General features: G+C 43.2%; 1 protein-coding gene across 1 annotated transcript in view; it reads right to left on the bottom strand.

Moving 5' to 3' along the window:
- PRORP (protein only RNase P catalytic subunit) overlaps window positions 1–18,542 on the bottom strand; it is a 49,423-nt gene that overhangs the window by 25,414 nt on the left and 5,467 nt on the right. Inside the window, exon 4 of the mRNA XM_064148823.1 lies at window positions 17,290–17,422. Coding sequence (XP_064004893.1) covers window positions 17,290–17,422 — 133 coding nt within the window. The remainder of the gene's footprint in view (window positions 1–17,289; window positions 17,423–18,542) is intronic.

The raw sequence follows: 18,542 nt of genomic DNA, 5'->3' as shown, positions 1-18,542 counted from the left end.
GCAGTAACACAGAGTCACCCACTTTAAATTTAAATCAGAATGCTTATGAGATATTATATTAGGAAATGGGTTACTTGTATGAAGAATACAAATCAATGAAGTAAGATGAGAATGCCAACAAGAACACAGACGACACAGGGCTCGGTCTAGCACCACCAGGATCAATGGCCTTTTCTTTTGTGTGATCTTTCATTTCTCCATGACTTAAATAAAAGTTGTTATTATTGAGAAAATGCAAAAAGCAGAGCAAGAAAATGATCATCTCAACCAACAAGAAATTACTGGTAGTTGTGAAGTGTTTCTCCATGTCTCCAAGTTCCAATCTCCATATATTTTATATAGATGAATAAATAGTCTTGCTGTCATCTGACAGAGACACCAAGGCACAGAAAGGAAGTCAGTAACAAAGGCAGTGGCAGGTAGAAGGAGAAACACATGCAAACCCAAACATGTCATCCAGTGGATTCCCCACAGTTCAAAATAAGAGGAGTCACCACTGTAATACTGGATGGCTGTCTGAAACAGGGGAAAGCAAAAAGAAGGAAAACACATGCAGACCAAATGAAGGGAAAATGGGAGAGCTTTGATACAAAGATGAGTAAATGTAAAAAAGACAAAATAAGGTAGAAGTAGACAAAAACCCTTGAGTAAACACTTTCAATACACCAGTATTTTCCCAATGTCAACAAATGCCAATGTCCTTTGAAGTGCCATGGTTAGAGTCAAGCAGACATTTTTATGAAGTGCAGCATAGATGCTGTCTTGTCTTTAAGGGCTCAGTTCAATACAAATGCAACACTCTGGAGAAATTTTCAAGTGGCATCTTATTTCAAGTGACTAATAGTTGGAGCAGTTCCTGAAGGAGTGGCTTTTCCCTGATCAAAAGAGTAGAAGGCTTTGTTAAGGGAATGCTACAGAACAAACTGGGGGAGCAGCAGAGCAGTTCAGTGGGTCAGTGCTCTCCCTTAATCTCCCTTTGCTTGGCTCCCCCTCCTCTCCCAGCAGAAAAGATGGAGGAGGAGCTGCCAGGAGGGTCCTGTTGAGAAGCATCAGGATAGGCTTAGCTCCTCTCAGAAGTCAGCTCTGGAGTTTACTTTCAGAGCTGTGGAGATGCTGCAGTGTCATTTCCTTGGGTACTTCACCTTTCCCTGCCATGTCCTCCTGTCCATGTCTCCTAATCTATTAGGAGACAGATGTCTGACAGTGTGTCCCTAACAGCCTTCCTGATCTGCTCAATTGTTTTGCCACACTACCAGTAAACTGTGCAATACATGGAGATAAGGTTTGCTGGCACAGTAGCCATATCTGCACCGGGAGATGAGGAGTTAATAGCAAAGTAAGTGCAGAAGACAAATATCCACGTTTAATTTATGTCACCAAATACATCAGACTCCAGAGCAAAGCCTCAGACAGATTAAAATCCCCATCCATAATTCCCCAGTAACACACAAGAGTGCTCTTTCATTTGCCAGGAAAAAAACAACCAACCCAAAACCCCAACAAACAAAATGACAAAACACGAGGAAGAACACAGAAGATCAGAGTCTGTTCCCTTCAGAGACAGTTTTTGAGTCACTATCTCCTATCCTCTCCAGGCACAGGGAAAAGTGAAGAGCTCAGGAATGAGCAGCAGGCTATGTCATCCAGAAGCAAAACAAAGGCTAACTCAAATACACACAAACAGTCTAAGAGCGCATTGAGTTTGGCTGAGAAGGAGTTAATTTTCTCCATGGCAGCCCTCATCCTGCTGTGCTTTGTACTGGTAGCTAGAAAGGTGTCGATAACACACTACTCTTTTGGGTACTGCTGAGCAGTGCTTCAATGCTGTCTGTTCGACGTTCCCCCTTTTAACAGTAGATGCTGGGAGTGGGCAAAAATCCTGGGAGGGGACACAGACAGGACAGCTAACCCAAACTGACTAAAGGGATATTCCATATCATGTGACATCTGCTCAGCAATAGAAGCTATAAGAAAGGAAGAGGCAGAAGAGAAACTGAGACAAATCTTCTGTTTTTCTTCACTTCTGCATGTGACTTTTGCTTTTGCTTTATTAAACTGTCTTCATCTTGACTGATAAGATTTTTCCATCTTCTTTTCTCCCCCCCCACACCTTGTCCTGATAAGGAAAGAAATGATGGAGTGGATTGGTGGGCACCTGGTGTTCAGATGAGGTCAACCCAGCACGAAGACAGAAATTATACAATTTGAAGGACACTGATCTTTCAAAGATGGGGATTTGTCTGGATTTTATGCAGAACTTACAGCCACAGTAACAAAGAGATGATTCACCCACAATTCTCTAAAGGTATTTCCCTCACTGGCAATTGCAAGAAGAATTTTAAGATCTTCTTTATAAGCAGGAAATAAACTAGAGCACAGCTGCAGCTAAGATAAAGCTGATCAGGAGAAGCCAGATACAGTAATCATCAATACAGGACAAGGATGACGTGAAAGCAAAAAGAAGCAAGCTATTGGCACAGGCTTCCCCTTCCAAACAGAGAAGGCAATGCATGACCTGCATGTGATGTAGGAGTGTTTACAATAAAATGTCCTGCTGTGTCATCGGGCACTTCTGATGAATCCATTCAACATCTCAACACATAGCAAAACATATCTCTTTCTCCAGATAAGAAAACCAAATCAAACGTGGCAGTTCTTAAACTGATTTCTAACTTCTTCTGACCCAGTGAGCCTCACTAAGCTTCCAAGGAAAGGTCCATTCTCCCAGCCTCAGAAACCCTACTCAAACTCAGTTCAACAGAGTTGGCAACTGAAGGGACAGAAATTTAAAAGCACCTAGGCTGGAAAAATCCTTGCTATCAATACAGCCTAGAGGATGAGGTGATAGAAAGCAGCCCTGAGGAAAAGGACTTGGGGGTGCTGATGGACAAGAAGGTGGACACGAGCATGAGCTTGCAGCCTAGGTGGCAAACTGCATCCAGGGCTGCATCAAAAGTGTTGCCAGCAGACACAGAGAGGTGATTCTGCCACTTCACTTCCCTCTGCTGAGACCTCACCGGGATTACTGCATCCAAGTCTGGAGCCCTCAATATAGGAAGGACATGGACCTGAGGAGGGCCATGAAAATGATCAGGGAGTTGGAGCACCTCTGCTATGAGGACAGGCTGAGGGAGATGGAAGTGTTCAACTTGAAGAAGAGGTGGCTCTGGAGAGACCTAATATCTGTCTTCCAGAACTCGAAGGGGACCTACAAGAAGGATGGAGAGCAACTGTTTACAACAGCCTGTAGTGATAGGATGAGGGGCAATGGCTTCAAACTTGAGAAGAGGAAATTTAGATTGGATGTTAGGAACAGATTCTTTACTAGTAGAGTGGTGGAACACTGGAACAGGTTGCCCAGGGACGTGATTGTGGCCCCATCCCTGGACATAGTCAAGGACTTGGAGCAAGATGATTTAGTTGAGGATGCCCCTGATGACTACAGCAGGGGTTAGACTAGATGACCTTCAGAGGTTACTTCAAACCCAAACCTTCCTGTGATTCTATGACTCTTAATGCTGAGGAACCACAAAGAACTGTTGCAATATACCAAGGCTGTTACTGCAGTGCAAGACTTCCTACAGCAGCTAGGGCACCATGTGAATATGTCTCCCTGCAGCAGCAGAACATGCAGTGCAGCAGGATGCTCCCAGCAGGCTCCAAAGATATCCTGCTTCACATCATGTGCAAAAGAAAAGGGAATTTAAAAGAAGAACCCCACCTGATTTCATTCATTGTCTAGCTGGAAAAATAGGGGAAAGCCAATTATGCAACTGTCAGAAATGATTCACTGCACCTTCCACTATGAAAGCTTATCTTTGCAAATGGACACCACCACTATGACTAAATCAGTTTGGAAGTAAGAGCCTGCCATAACAAACCCACAATGGAATTTATCTTCACATGAATAATTAAAGACATTTAAAGTAAATTTTTGTTTAACCACTAGTGTGTTGATGGCTCAAATCCATTCGTATCTCAGCAAAGGCAGAAAACAGTCTCACATTTTTTTGGTACTCCACACCAGCTAGATGACTTGTGCACTATTTCACCACCATTTTACACTGATATGTACCAGTGCTGCCAGAAAGGTGTTTCTACCTTCTGCCTTCCCTCAGCCATGCTGCTGTTCCTAGCCTTGCCACCTCCTCTACAGACAGAAACAGATTTGCAGGCACAGGGGCAAAGACCAAAGTGGATGAAGAACTGAACCACCATGCTCTGAGACAATTAACAGCCTTCAGCCTACACTGGTTGCCCTGTTCAGGTCAGTGCACAGAGTTTTGTCCTGGCACAAAACTTCAGGCAGAACATGGAACAGAATTAAGACTGGCAGCAAGTGACACTACTGAGATCACCTTTTCACAGAGGTAGTAGTGGCTATGCTGACTTACTGGCTTGTGAAACTACAATATTTTAGGAGATTTATCTCTCATCTTGAGGAACTGCAGCAAAACAAGATCTAGAGTTTGGTTTTAAAACACAGAAGTACAGAAAATAATTTTTGAAACAGAAAAAAGATTGAGTTTGCCATTTTAAATCATTAATTAAAAAAAAATTGAAAGACTTGACAGGCCTGCCTTACCCAGGCAATATTTGAAATAGTAGATCTGAAAAGGGCTCTTAAGAGTATTAATATTACATTAACCTCCAGTTTTTAAGCATGTATGATTTTCTTCCAGTACCTGTGCACATACAGACTACAAGCTTCAAAAGCACAACAAAAAGGAGGGGAAGTATTCATTGTTAGTATTTAGAGATTTACTAAGTTAAATATGGTAACATAAACATCATATGAAGACAAAGCAAAGCAAACAGCTGTACAAACATGTCCTTTGATGACAACAATTCAAATTAGCTTTTTGAAATAGGGTCGGAGTGGCTGGAGAGCAGCCAGACAGAGAGGGATCTGGGGGTGCTGATTGATACCCACCTGAACATGAGCCAGCAGCGTGCCCAGGTGGCCAAGAGAGCCAGTGGCATCCTGGCCTGCATCAGGAATGGTGTGGTCAGCAGCAGCAGGGAGGTCATTCTGCCCCTGTACTCTGCACTGGTTAGACCACACCTTGAGTGCTGTGTTCAGTTCTGGGCCCCCCAGTTTAGGAGGGACATTGAGATGCTTGAGCGTGTCCAGAGAAGGGCAACGAGGCTGGTGAGAGGCCTTGAGCACAAGCCCTATGAGGAGAGGCTGAGGGAGTTGGGATTGTTTAGCCTGGGGAAGAGGAGGCTCAGGGGTGACCTCATTGCTGTCTACAACTACCTGAGGAGTGGTTGTGGCCAGGAGGAGGTTGCTCTCTTCTCTCAGGTGGCCAGCGCCAGAACAAGAGGACACAGCCTCAAGCTATGCCAGGGGAAATTTAGGCTTGAGGTGAGGAGAAAGTTCTTCACTGAGAGAGTCATTGGGCACTGGAATGGGCTGCCCGGGGAGGTGGTGGAGTCGCCGTCCCTGGGGCACTTCAAGGCAAGGTTGGACGTGGCACTTGGTGCCGTGGTCTGGCCTTGAGCTCTGTGGTAAAGGGTTGGACTTGATGATCTGTGAGGTCTCTTCCAACCCTGATGATACTGTGATACTGTAACACATCTAAGGGTATGACAATTCTCAGACCACAGAAGGTTTAGGTTACTTGAATATTTTTCTCATGTCTAAATAGGAAATATGTTGGTAACTCAGAAATAAAATCATGATATTGCTCAGATCCTTCAACAATTCCAGACATCTGCTGATCTAAATGCTAAGCATCAAAGTGATATAACATACCAAGGAGAAAAATAAGCAAGCCCACAGAGGACTTCTAAATAGAAGAAAGGCTATTATTTTCATATGAACACATGGAATGGATATTAGGAACAAATTCTTTACCACGAGGGTGGTAGAACACTGGAACAGGTTGCCCAGAGAGGAGTTGAGGCCCCATCCCTAGAGATATTCAAGGTGAGGCTTGACAGGACTCGGCAACCTGACATTGTTCAGGATGCCCCTGCTGACTGTGGGGGGGTTGGACTAGATGACTTCTGGAGGTCCCTTCCAACCCAGACCATTCTATGATTCTATGAATTTGAAAAGGAAATAAAAGGCCCATCAAAAAAACATTAAAATCACTGCAGGAAAGGATGTTTCTTGCTTCCTCTAAACAATACAGTTTATGCTCACCCACCAGGAATGGCACAGGCAGAAACTAAAGTCAAATTAAAAAGTGCAAAACTACAGTGTTCAACTTGCATTGTTTCTAGAAGCATTCAGAGTATTTTGAGCTTTGTAAAAAAAAAAAACAAAACAAAAAACCCGCAGTGCTTCCCCTCCCCATCTTAAATGACAATGCACTCGAGTGCAAGGAAAGGGCAACTTCTCAATAAAAGAGTATTATACCTCACTCACTCAAGTATTATGCAACTCTAAGTAGCAAACAGGGTGTTTTTCAGTGCTATAAGAGCAGCTCCTAGAGGGATGAAAACATCCACTTTAAGAGCTTCCTAAAATACAGAGCGATGTAAGTTGTTTTGTTTTCAGCAATGTGTCTTTGTATCAGAATTAAAACACAGGAATGAGCATTAGAACGTGAGAAATAAAATTCAGCTGTCAAACTGAAATCCAGCCAAGTTGCCCTGTTGGAGCACTCTTCAGTCTGTTTGTTGCTATGCCTAAAGGGTTTGAATATTTCCTCCATGGTTTCAAAGCTTGGAAATCCCCTTCTAACCTTAATAAGCAGGAAGGCTTTTCTCACTCAAATCATACTGCCTGTGGTATCACTGTGTACCCTGGATCGCATACAATTTGTTTGTCCTCCGTTACATGCTTCTGAAGTTAACAAATAGTCGAGGAGTCACAGACTTCTGCAGCTGTAGCCTTCAGAGACAGCATCACGAACAGGAAGGTACTCTCAGGCATACTGTTAAGCTGGCTGAGATATGCTCTATGTTGCCTGTTCATAGTCCTCAGTCAACAGCAGGTAATGTTGTCACAGGACTTGTTCCTGCCTGCCTGCATCAGAGGGGTCAGTCACAAGGGCCAGTGCAAAACTCAACAATTGCACTTCTGAAACATCCTTCCTGATCACACTGAAGATGGAGGGAGGAACAAGCAGTTTGTGCTGCTGTCCTCAGTGGAAAAATCCCCTCATCTTTGCAAGACTGCCACCCTAAGTACAAGAGTATAGAAAGGGACCATATTAAGCTTTCTTTTCAAACAAGCAAACCAAAAAAGCCTTGCGAATGCAGAAACGTTTGGAATTCACAGCACTTTCAGAATTTAAACCATTATTTTGGAACCATTGTCACCTTAAGCAAACCACCAAACAGAATAATTAACACAGAAAAGACTGAACTGCGTGCTTATATGTAGTGTAGCAGGCATTACAGGAAGACAGTGAAATAACAGCAATGCATCATCAACTTGATCAAAAAGCCACTGTCCTCACTAAGAGAGGCAGACAAGCACTCAGTTACAGACAAGCCTGTAATGCACACGTGGAAAAGTGTTACACAAATACCAGACAGCTGAATTTACCTCCATGCTGCTTTCTCAGCTAGGCTGGTACAAATGTTTGAAGCAAATCTGAACAAGGTAGTGATGTAGATGCAAAAACATCCACAGGAAAATAAAGTGGTTTGCCATCTGGGTTTGTGCTCTGCTTTGTGGCACAGTTGCAAGAGGCAAAGGGGAGCAGGGATGAACAGCTGGCAGGGTGGCAAGGCTAGTTATAGCAGTTTAAAAGTCACACTGCCATCAAATGCTTATGCTAACTAATATCTGCAATCTCAAGAGAAACACTGACTCTTGGGAAGACCTAATAATGACTTTCGAGTACCTGAAGAGAGCCTACAAAAAGGATGGAGAGAGACTGTTTACAAAGGCCTGCAATGGCCAGGGACAGTGGTTTCAAATTACAGAAGGGCAGATTTAAATTGGATGTTAGGACCAAGTTCTTTATCATGAGCGTGGTGGAACAATGGAACGTGTTGCCTACAGAAGTAGTTGAGGCCCCATCCCTGAAGATATTCAAGGGGAGGCTCAACAGGGCTCGGGACAACCTGATCTAGTTGAGGATGTCCCTGCTTACTGCAAATGGAGTTGGACTAGATGACCTTTGGAGGTCTCTTCCAGCCCAGACCATTCTATGGTTCTTCTGGGGAACTGAATAACACTGTATGTTCTACTTTTAAATATATATATAAATATATTTATTGAGAATTATAATCCTGTGCACCAAGCATCTGTACACTGCAATATGGTTGAATTTGTCACTAATGGAATAAAATAATCTGGTAGAGTTTAATCATAGAATCATAGAATCAACCAGGTTGGAAGAGACCTCCAAGATCATCCAGACCAACCTAGCACCCAGCCCTAACCAATCAACTAGACCATGGCACTAAGTGCCTCATCCAGTCTTTTCTTGAAGACCTCCAGGGACGGTGCCTCCACCACCTCCCTGGGCAGCCCATTCCAATGGGAAATCACTCTCTCTGTGAAGAACTTCTTCCTAATATCCAGCCTATACCTACCCTGGCACAACTTGAGACTGTGGCCCCTTGTTCTATTGCTGGTTGCCTGGGAGAAGAGGCCACCCCATGTACACATCTTTTCCAAAAGAATAGCTGTAGAAATGTCAACATAAAAAATAAGTAAAAAAAGAACCAGGTGACATTAATTAGATTAAAAAAAAAACCTGCACAAGACTTCATAGCAACCTACTAAAACAATGAACTAGCTAGGGCATTAGAAAAAAAAGGTAGAAAAGAGAGTCATGCTACAAAATCAGCAACATCTTTTGAAGTTGTGTACTAATTCCATATATATGAAATATTTTACAGACCACAAAACCAAATTAAATTTAGCATCAGAAAGATGAAACAATGCATAACAGAGAAAAGAAAGTGCAGTTATATGTTATAGATTTCCATAGGAACTGTTATAAGGAATACATCTTCTCAAACTGCTGATGTTCTAAACAAAATCTGATACTAAGATAAGGCATTGGATAGGTAACATGAAATTATTATAGCTTGTTAAGCTACATTATTTACTATAAATGATAATGAGGTCCTATATTAGACAATCCCACATAGGCCTCTACAGCATCCTAAGAATCTGTGTGATGGTTTGGGTGTTACCTGCCTCCCTACACTTTGGAAATCACCCAGACTAGACTCAGCCGGCTCTGGAAATTGAATGAAGCTTATTATTTACAGCTAGCACAATACACAAGCAGATATTTACAGTATATACAGTTATATACAGAAATAGACAAGGTAAAAGGTAACACAGAAACACAACTCCCCTCCTAGAAACCCGCGTCTCCAGGAGGGGCTCCCAACCGCCCTTCCACCTTCTCCCATCCCTCTCAACCTTACCCGAGTCCCAAGGAAGAATGAAGGTTCAGCCAGGGGGTTAGGAAGCAAAGTGGATTAAGCAGAGAGACAGCAGAGAGGCTAGAGAGAGAGATGCAGCCCCGAGCTCCCAAGCAGAAGTGCCTTATCTATGTTTGGATTCTTGTTCGTATACCTCTCAGCAAGCCTATGAGTGAAGCAGACATCACTACTGTTTCCCTTTCACAGCCTGTGATCTAGTTCTTCTCACCAGAACATTCTAGCTAGGCTCAAACTAGCACAACCTGTCTGACCACAAATAGTAATCAGCTCCTCAGCTTGGAAGGACCTTTGGTAATGACCCAAGGCATCAACTCGTAAAGGATCATTTGATAGTGTTCAATTTCCATGAGGTAACATTCCAGTCAACATGTACTCCCACTAATTATTACTAATTTAGAAACACTACAAGAGAAGTCTGCATTACTCAGTGAACATTCCAAAAGAAGATAGTAGTTTAAGCAGTCTGCATTACGCAAACATTTCAGGATCCTGCTCAGTGGAATGCATGAGTTGCAAGTAAAGGGCTGTGTGTCTAAGAGGTTCCTGATGAAAAAATACCTTTAAAATTAGCTACTCAGGTCACTCAGATTCATTCCATTCAGCTTACTGTTCTGACTTCATGTTTAAGGTCCTGTCTGCTGCTGATCAGCTAATGAACAGGAAAAAACAAATACTTTATAAAGTTACACTTTTCTTAAACTTTGGTGAAATGTTTCAATCTTCAATTTCTCTTTTTCTTCTTAGACATTCTAGGTAATGTAAGGCAGATACAGATCTGAGAAAAATCAGATACACAGAAAGATACAAGTTAAAAGTAATACAGAAACACAACAACCCTCCCAGAAATCAGAGTCCCCAGGAGGGGCTCCCAACCACCCTTCCACCTTCTTTCCACCCCTTTACCTTATGCCAGAACATGCCTTATGTGCAAAGTAAGTTCAGAGCATTGGCAAGGGGAGTTAGAAGCAGAAGTGGTTACACAGATCCAAGCAGAAGGGAAACACAGACTCCGAGAGACAGAGGCACACACACTCTCTTATCTGTGTTCTTGTTTTAGTATGTCTCAGTGAACCTATGAGTGAAGTAGACATCACCACTTGTGTTTTCTTTTCACAGTCTACAATCTAATTTTTTTCTCATCAAAATTTTCCAATTAGCCTCAAACCAGCACACCCACTCCCAAGAAAGATTCTTGAACATTGAGGTAATTAAGGGAAAGAAATATGTGCTGGATTTATAACATTTTAATCTAGATCTATGTCTTGATGCTAAGAAAGCTGCTAACTCTTTTATCCTTGTGCCAAAATACTCTCTGTGCTTCTGTTTGCTTCCATTATCAGAAGCCTCTGGGGTAAAAGAAAACACAAGAAAAATAGTAAAAAAATACCAACTCCCATTTGGTCTCCTCTCTTCCCCTTATTTTCCTTCCTCCCAGACATTCCCTCCCCTCTAGTAGAGCATATCATACTAAGAGGGTAACAACTACCCTGAGTTAAATGGAGGCAGGAGGACAGAAAGTAAGCAGAATAAAGGCTGCAGCTTGGCCTCCAATGCTCTCAGACTCTGAGCACTCTGTCACTGCAGTTGTCTCAACAGCCAACACAAACCATTACCTGTCTCTATTCTATGCTTACTGCACAACTGAGTAGCGGATCATGCTCTGAGGCCAATGTTCTATCTAAACCCCAAACTAAGTCTAGTTTTAGCTGAAACACTGCAACTGAAACAAGCCCACAGCTAATCCTGAGCTCCACTCGGGCCAGCTCTCTTCTGTCCCTGAGGCCCAGCAGCAAACCTGGCTCTTAAGGCAGTGTAGCATTGTGCCCTATGGAATACTAACCCTATCCTGACTGAATCCAGTGGCTCATATTTAGCAGAACTGGAAACAACTCACCTCTTTCTGCAAATGTACTTAGTTCTAGTTGCAATGCTAGCCCTGTTCTTCCCATAATGTCCTTCCCATAATGAACAACCAGCCACAAGGCAGCAATGGACTCAGTCATCAATGTGCCCGTCTGCAAAACAGACTACATTCGGAACTAGCCAACCTACAACCAAAGAGCTACTAGCAAAATTTTTGCTCAGTATTGTTGCAGAGTAGGTTAAGACTTCTGTCCTTATCTGTGTCACCTATAATCTAACACTTTGGCCTAATCATGGTCCAATTAAGTGAGTTATTCAGGTATTTTAATTCTCAAATGCCAGCTCTTACACTAGGCTTAGCCACAATCCAACACCAACATGTACCCAAAAGGGCTATCAGTATGCCCTTCATCTCTACCAACATTAGCTCTCAATTAATCATAATGAACTTGTAAGACTCCAACAACAACTCAAGTTCTCCAGCATCTGCTGTCCAAAATACTGATCCCCAAATACTGCTGCCAGGACTCCCTAGATTCAGCAAAACCAGGTTCTTCCATCCTTACCACCCTGAAGCTCCAGCCTACCTACAAGCCAGTAACTCATTCCCAGCCAGAAAATTAGTTTTAACTTGCTCAGCTAAGACAGCCTTAGCATTCATCCAGCTCTTGGGCCTCATAGAAGAAAGAAGTGGGAAAAAAAAAACCAAACTGAAAAATGTGATTATCTTGAAGCCTAAGCTTAGCCCTAATCCTAACCCAAACTATAGCTCAGCACCCTGTATCCTTCTCCAGAACTAACAGAAAGCTTTCAACTCAGGCTGGCATCAGCTGGATTTTAATCCTGCCAGCACAGTTCTTGCAGAAACTAACTCCGAATCCATTAGCCAAGTGACCAACCCTACCACAGAACTGACAAGAGGACATTGGGTCATTCCCACCTGAGAAAACACAGGAACAGCCCCCATCCCAGTGCAGGAGAATTAGCAACATTCAGCACCATGCCAAATGTTTGCACTCCGACTGTAGAGAGCACTTAACTGGGAATCTGGTCCCTTTGGTGCAGTGTGGAACATGTGTGGGTGTAAGGGAGGCACATGAACCACTAGGAGAAATCCCACCCAGTCGTCTTCTTCCTTCCTTGTTTTCTCCCTTCAGAAAGTTATTTGCTCCTTGGCAGTGACAAGGAGAAAATAACAAAGTAGAGGAGGTAAACTGCACACCAGCTTAAGCTGTGGCACTATCTGGGCTCACAGTATCAGCTGTTTGCTGGGAAGGGGATTTCTCCTCTTCCACCCCCATCATCTCAGGAAATACAGCAGGCCTAACTGAGTTAAGTAGCATTTCCTTTTTGCCTGAGCTCAAAGAAGACATGACATCGAGGTGAAAAATGGACAGCCATAATAATCCAAAGATCTCAGGGCAGGTAATGGTAGCTCATCCTGGAAACATCTCAAGTGCAGGCAAGTTAGCAGACTTTGACCAAAAGTTGAGAGCCAACAAAGCAGGTAAAAGAATGAGATCACAAGGGAGGCTCTGCCACATGGGGTTAGTATAAACTATCAGACACAATTTTCTCAGAATTTGGTGTAGGGGTTAGAAATTGGAGTAGGAGTTTTGAAAATAATAAATTACTCCATTCAGAACATGACTGACAAGTTCTACACAAGGCTTTGGGACAAATCATGGACTTGGGAAACATGCACATGAGGAGAATCAAAGCATTATAGAAAAAGTATCAGTCTAAGACAGCTTTATTTTCAAGGCTCTTTGGAAACAGTACAACCTCAATCAGGTGCAAAAATAACACTGAGATGAATGGGTCACTTCTTCCTCCTCCTCCAGTCTCAAATTCTAAAGAGTAAGTAAAACCCCTTTATACAGCCCAGATTGAGGATGAGGACTTTACACGCCCACAAGCCCATCTCTTCCTGCCTTCTTGACAGCACACACACATCTCCCATATGCTTCCTTCCCCCTGCACAACAGTCCTTTCAGGACTTCAAGATGAAAGTCATCACAGCAAAAGTTGATTCTGCCTCTCAATACAGCAGTCCTATTGTCTCAGGCTCAATGGCACCCAGCTGAAATCACAAAATCACAGAGAACATCCACTTGGAAGATACCTCAAGGATCATCCAGACCAACTTTCAACCCAGCACTGAAGAGTTGGCACTAAACCATGTTCCTAAGCATCAGGTCCACATGCTGCTTAAACACCTCAGGAACTCCACCACTGCCTTGGGCAGACATTCCAATGTTTGAGAACCCTTTCAGTGAAGCATATCCTAGCACCCAGCCTGAACCTCCCCTGGTTCAGCTTGTAACTATTTCCTCTAGTTCTGTCACTTGCTACCAAAAAGAGGATGTCCCCTCTGTGTCCCAACCTTCCTTCAGGTAGTCGTAGAGAGCAATGAGTCAAATTGGAGGTCTCCCTTCAGCCCCTTCTCCAGACTGAACAGCTCCCTCAGATGCTCCTTGCAGTTCATGTGATCCAGGCCCTTCACCAGCCTTTTTGTCCTTCTTTGAACACTCTCCAGAACCTCATTGTCCCTCTTGAAGTGAGGGGCCCAGAACAGAACACAATACTCAAGATGTGACCCCACCAGTACTGAGTACAGGGGAACGATCACCTCCCTGTTCCTGCTGGCCACAGTGTTTCTAGTACAAGCCAGGATGCCACTGGCTTTCTTGGACACCTGGACACACGGCTGATTCATATTTAAATCATCATATTGACATTAGTACAAAAGGAGGCAGTCCTGTTACAACAGTTTACTTTCAAGAGCAGCCTGCAGGTTTGCAGCTCACTGTATTACATCACCACACAATGATCATCCTAACAGACTTTCAGTAGCTGTGCGTAAAGACCTGAATCAATGTTTAAGAAGTATTTCCTTGTCAGGTAATCAGCTCTATAGTTCATGCATTACAGCACAACAGACTGCTGCTGGGGGATCCTCAGCAACCTGTTCCCCTGAATGATCACTTCACTGCAATGGGCACTGATGCCCTGGAGAAACTAGTTAAGAGAAAAGAAGGAATAGAAAGTTGAAATGTTTTCTGTTCGAATCGCAGTTTCTACAAAAAAAAGTGGCTGACTGGAAAGTAGAACCCCCCCTCTCAGATATAGTTGCTTGCATGCTATTTTAAGTCTCTTCAACTAGTTTCCCCTCTGGAAAACCCTGGCTGCAGAAGTCACACAGTCTGGCACACCTAAAATGGGCAGCATATTGTCCTCACCACACGTCTGCTTTCGCAGCACAGAGGCAACAAAAACGTCCCGAATTTACTGACATTACTGACACATTACAACTGTTTTGCCTCTGTTATCACAGTATCACAGTATCATCAGGGTTGGAAGAGACCTCACAGATCATCAAGTCCAACCCTTTACCACAGAGCTCAAGGCTAGACCATGGCACCAAGTGCCACATCCAATCCTGCCTTGAACAGCTCCAGGGACGGCGACTCCACCACCTCCCCGGGCAGCCCATTCCAGTGTCCAATGACTCTCTCAGTGAAGAACTTCCTCCTCACCTCAAGCCTAAATCTCCCCTGGCGCAGCCTGAGGCTGTGTCCTCTCATTCTGGCGCTGATCCATTCTCAAAATTCACCGAGGCAGCAGGCTTTTGGCTGTATGGCCAACAGTAAACACACCAAGTTCATCCCCATTCACCCTTCCAGTGACTGCTTGCTGATACAGAGGTGGAACAAGGTCAACCAGAACTAGCAAGTGGGTGGCCCCAGAATGGCAAATGATGGAATTTCAGCTATCACATGGACTAACAAAAATCTACTAACATAAAAACTTACAGTAGTGTGTTGAGTTTTCATTTTGTTCTCAAACTGGGAATGTCTTTTCCACTAGTGCTCACTTTGGGTATCAATGTCCTGCTACCCAGTGCTCCCTTCCTAAATCTGCCTGCTTTCAACTGCTACTGCTAATTTAGCCCAGTGTAACTGACACATTTGAGATTTCAAAGATAGCAGTCACCACGAGGAATAAAAAGGAAACTTCACAGACTAGACAGCTAATTGATTAAGGGATTAAGTGTTTTGGTTTTGCTGCTTTATTTAATACATCAATCGCAAACATAATTTTCCCAAAGAGGGCAGGTAGTGCTAGCTGTATGCTGTGCAGTACAACACATCCTTTTCTTTATCTTATAATACTCTACAATACCAGTACCTATTAAACATTTAAAATTATTGCTGTCTTTCAACAGGTAGTTTTACTCCCCTGTACAATTCAGTTAAATGATGCAAGTCCAGGGGCGTGGTGGAGAGCCCACCACATAATCACAGAAGGTTTACATCCAGCCCTGTGCAAGCAGATCTATAGTCCTCACCTCCCGAGTCTCTACACATCCTAACATTGATCTTTTTCCTCTTGGCTTATCTTTTTTGAGAAAAAGAAGACGTTTGCTGCTTCTCAGTCAAGCTCCCATGGAAGAGTTGGAAAGGACCTTGAAAGATTGAGTCCAATTCCCCTGCCAGAGCAAGATCCCCTAGATTAAATCACACAGAAATGTGTCTAGGTGGGTTCTGAATGTCTCCAAAGAAGACTCCACAACACAACCTCCCTGGGAAACCTGCTCCAGTGCTGTACCACCCTCACAGTGAAAAAGCTTTTCCTTATGTTCTCTTGGAACCTTTTATGCTCCAGCTTGCACTCACTGACCCTTGTCCTATCACTGGACACCACTGAGCAGTGCCTGGTTCCATCCTCCTGATACTTGCCCTTCACATATTTATAAACATTAAAGAGGTCACTCCTCCATCTCCTCTTCTCCAAGCTAAAGAGCCTCAGCTCCCTCAGGCTTTCTTCATAAGGGAGATGTTCCACTCCATCATCTTTGTGGCTCTGCACTGGACTCTTTCAAGCAGTTCCCTGAGATCCTTCTTGTACTGAGGGGCCCAGAACTGGACACAATATTCCAGCTTGGCCTCATCAGGGCAAAGGGAGAAGAGAATCTCACGACCTACTAGCCACAACCCTTCTAATACACCCCAGGATGCCAGCAGCTTTCTTAGGGACTCTTGATGGGACCCCGAGTAACCCGATCTAGTTGGGGATGTCCCTGCTTTCTGCAGAAAGCTTGAACTAGATGACCTCTAGAGGTTCCTTCCAACCAGTGCATTCTATGATTCCCAAAGTCCTGAACCGAGGGGAAAATCTTTGTGCAGATCAGATGTCCGAAGAAGAGGATGCATGTAGTGCAAGCACTACGAAAGCATAACGTTTCTGTAACTGTTATGCACGCACAATGTCTGTGTCTGCAGAAAGCCTGAAGAGCTAAAGCTGGGGTTCTCCCCTGTGTTCTCAGCAGCGGTGCAGAGCTGCGGTGCCAGCGCCAATGCCCCCGGCGAAGCTCTGTGACGTGCCGTGGGCTCCATCTATCGGAGCTCAGCTGCACTCCGCGCTGCCGCTGAACCACTCAGCTCCGCCCAGCCAGGAAGAACCACCACATTCCAGGGGTTGCGGTCATGCCCTCTCAGAGGTTTACAACGACCTTTGAGAACATGTGAATATTTATCTTTAGAACTGAGGAGTAGCTGGTTGGCTGTGAAAGCCTATGGAACAAAATATCTGCTTTTTATTGGCTCTGGCAAAGAGCTGCACGATTGAAACACCAAACATTTAGCACATAAAGGTAATCTTCAGATACGATACTAAAGAAACACCACGGCTTCTACTTTTAGCAGGCTCAAGATACCACATATCTTACTTTGTTTGAGTTACTGGGGTTTATTCTGTTTAAAATTCAGGGTTTGAGGGAATAAAATATTTCCACACCTTTCAAATTCTGTCATGTACCCAACAAAATTACATTTGACTGAAAATATAAGAATAAAGACAACACAAAAGTCGTCAAGATTTAAACCCATTTTACAAAACACAACTGAAAAACAATTGCATAGGATACTTCAGTATCTAATGGCCTGTTAATGTTTAAAGCAGAGAAAAAGAAGATTTGGGATGCTTTCACAGTACCCAAACATCAACTACATATTGCCCTCTTAGCCAAGGAATCTGACAGCATGCAAGACCTACCTGTGGGCTTGTCTTTCTAAAAGTGTCGGTCCCATGTATCACATCCTTTATGATTCTTTCTCTGAGACTATTATACTCTTCCTCAGTGAGTTCGCTGTCCTCCAACTGATGGTTGCAAACTGGGCACTGTCCACTGTAGTAACAGTGAAACAAGAAAATGTATGGATAAAGGTTTTAAAATAATACCTTAAATTTTACTAACTTACTGAAAGGTAAAGGAGGAGGGTAGGTAACATAAATCAGAAGTATGGTTGGAAAAGCAAATAATGAAAAAATAATTCTTCTGGGTATTTTAACTCAATTTTTAAGGCATCAGTTATGCTGACTGCAGAGATGAGTCTAGTAACAATCATCACATAAGTTTTAGAGACACCTTAGAGGCTTTGCCCTTTACGGACAAAAATACACCCACCAAAACAAAAAAGAAAACAACAACCCTGAAACCATCACCAAAAAAAAAACCAACCAACCAACCCATCAAAATCAACCAAGCATAAACCCCACCAAAACCAACTGAAAACCCAATAGGCTTTCTTTTTTGCTTTCTTAAATCCTAAAGGTCTCTTCTGTCAGTAGCTATTTAAACACAACAAAAACCCTTATACTGTTTTTCTTTTCTTGAAACTATTTTTACTTTATTCACATAGTTATCCAAGTTGACTACCTCAAACTTGTCTATTTCAAAATCAAAAATGGTCATAGTTATCACAAAGTAACTACCACATAGCACTTCATCACCACTTTGTTCACAGATTCCTAATCCACGATAAAGTGTAAGGTGATCTAAATTCAGCTCTCAAAGTCTGTCATAGACTTTACAGACAATATCAAGCCACCCCTCAACTAAGACAATTAACTTTAGAATTTTAAAACTCTGAAGGCTGAAAAAGGTTGTCCAGAAATGGGTGAATTATCATAATACAGTGTAATAACACACACACTCTCATACATAACAATAACCCATCACCCAGTGAATAGTCCCTAAACTTAGGACAGTGAAGTGCTGTTCAAAGAATCATAGAATCAACCAGGTTGGAAGAGACTTCCAAGATTATGCAGTCCAACCTATCACCCTGCCCTATCCAATCAACTAGACCATGGCACTAAGTGCCTCATCCAGTCTTTTCTTGAACACCTCCAGGGATGGTGGTGTCCATTACACTGGCAAATCACTCTCTCTGTAAATAACTTGCTCCTAACATCCATCCTATACCTCCCCCAGCACAACTTGAGACTGTGTTCCCTTGACCTGT

The sequence above is a fragment of the Pogoniulus pusillus genome, chromosome 1, assembly GCF_015220805.1.
Source record: "Pogoniulus pusillus isolate bPogPus1 chromosome 1, bPogPus1.pri, whole genome shotgun sequence".
Taxonomy (NCBI): Eukaryota; Metazoa; Chordata; class Aves; order Piciformes; family Lybiidae; genus Pogoniulus; species Pogoniulus pusillus.
This window is presented reverse-complemented; position numbering and strand designations above follow the sequence as displayed.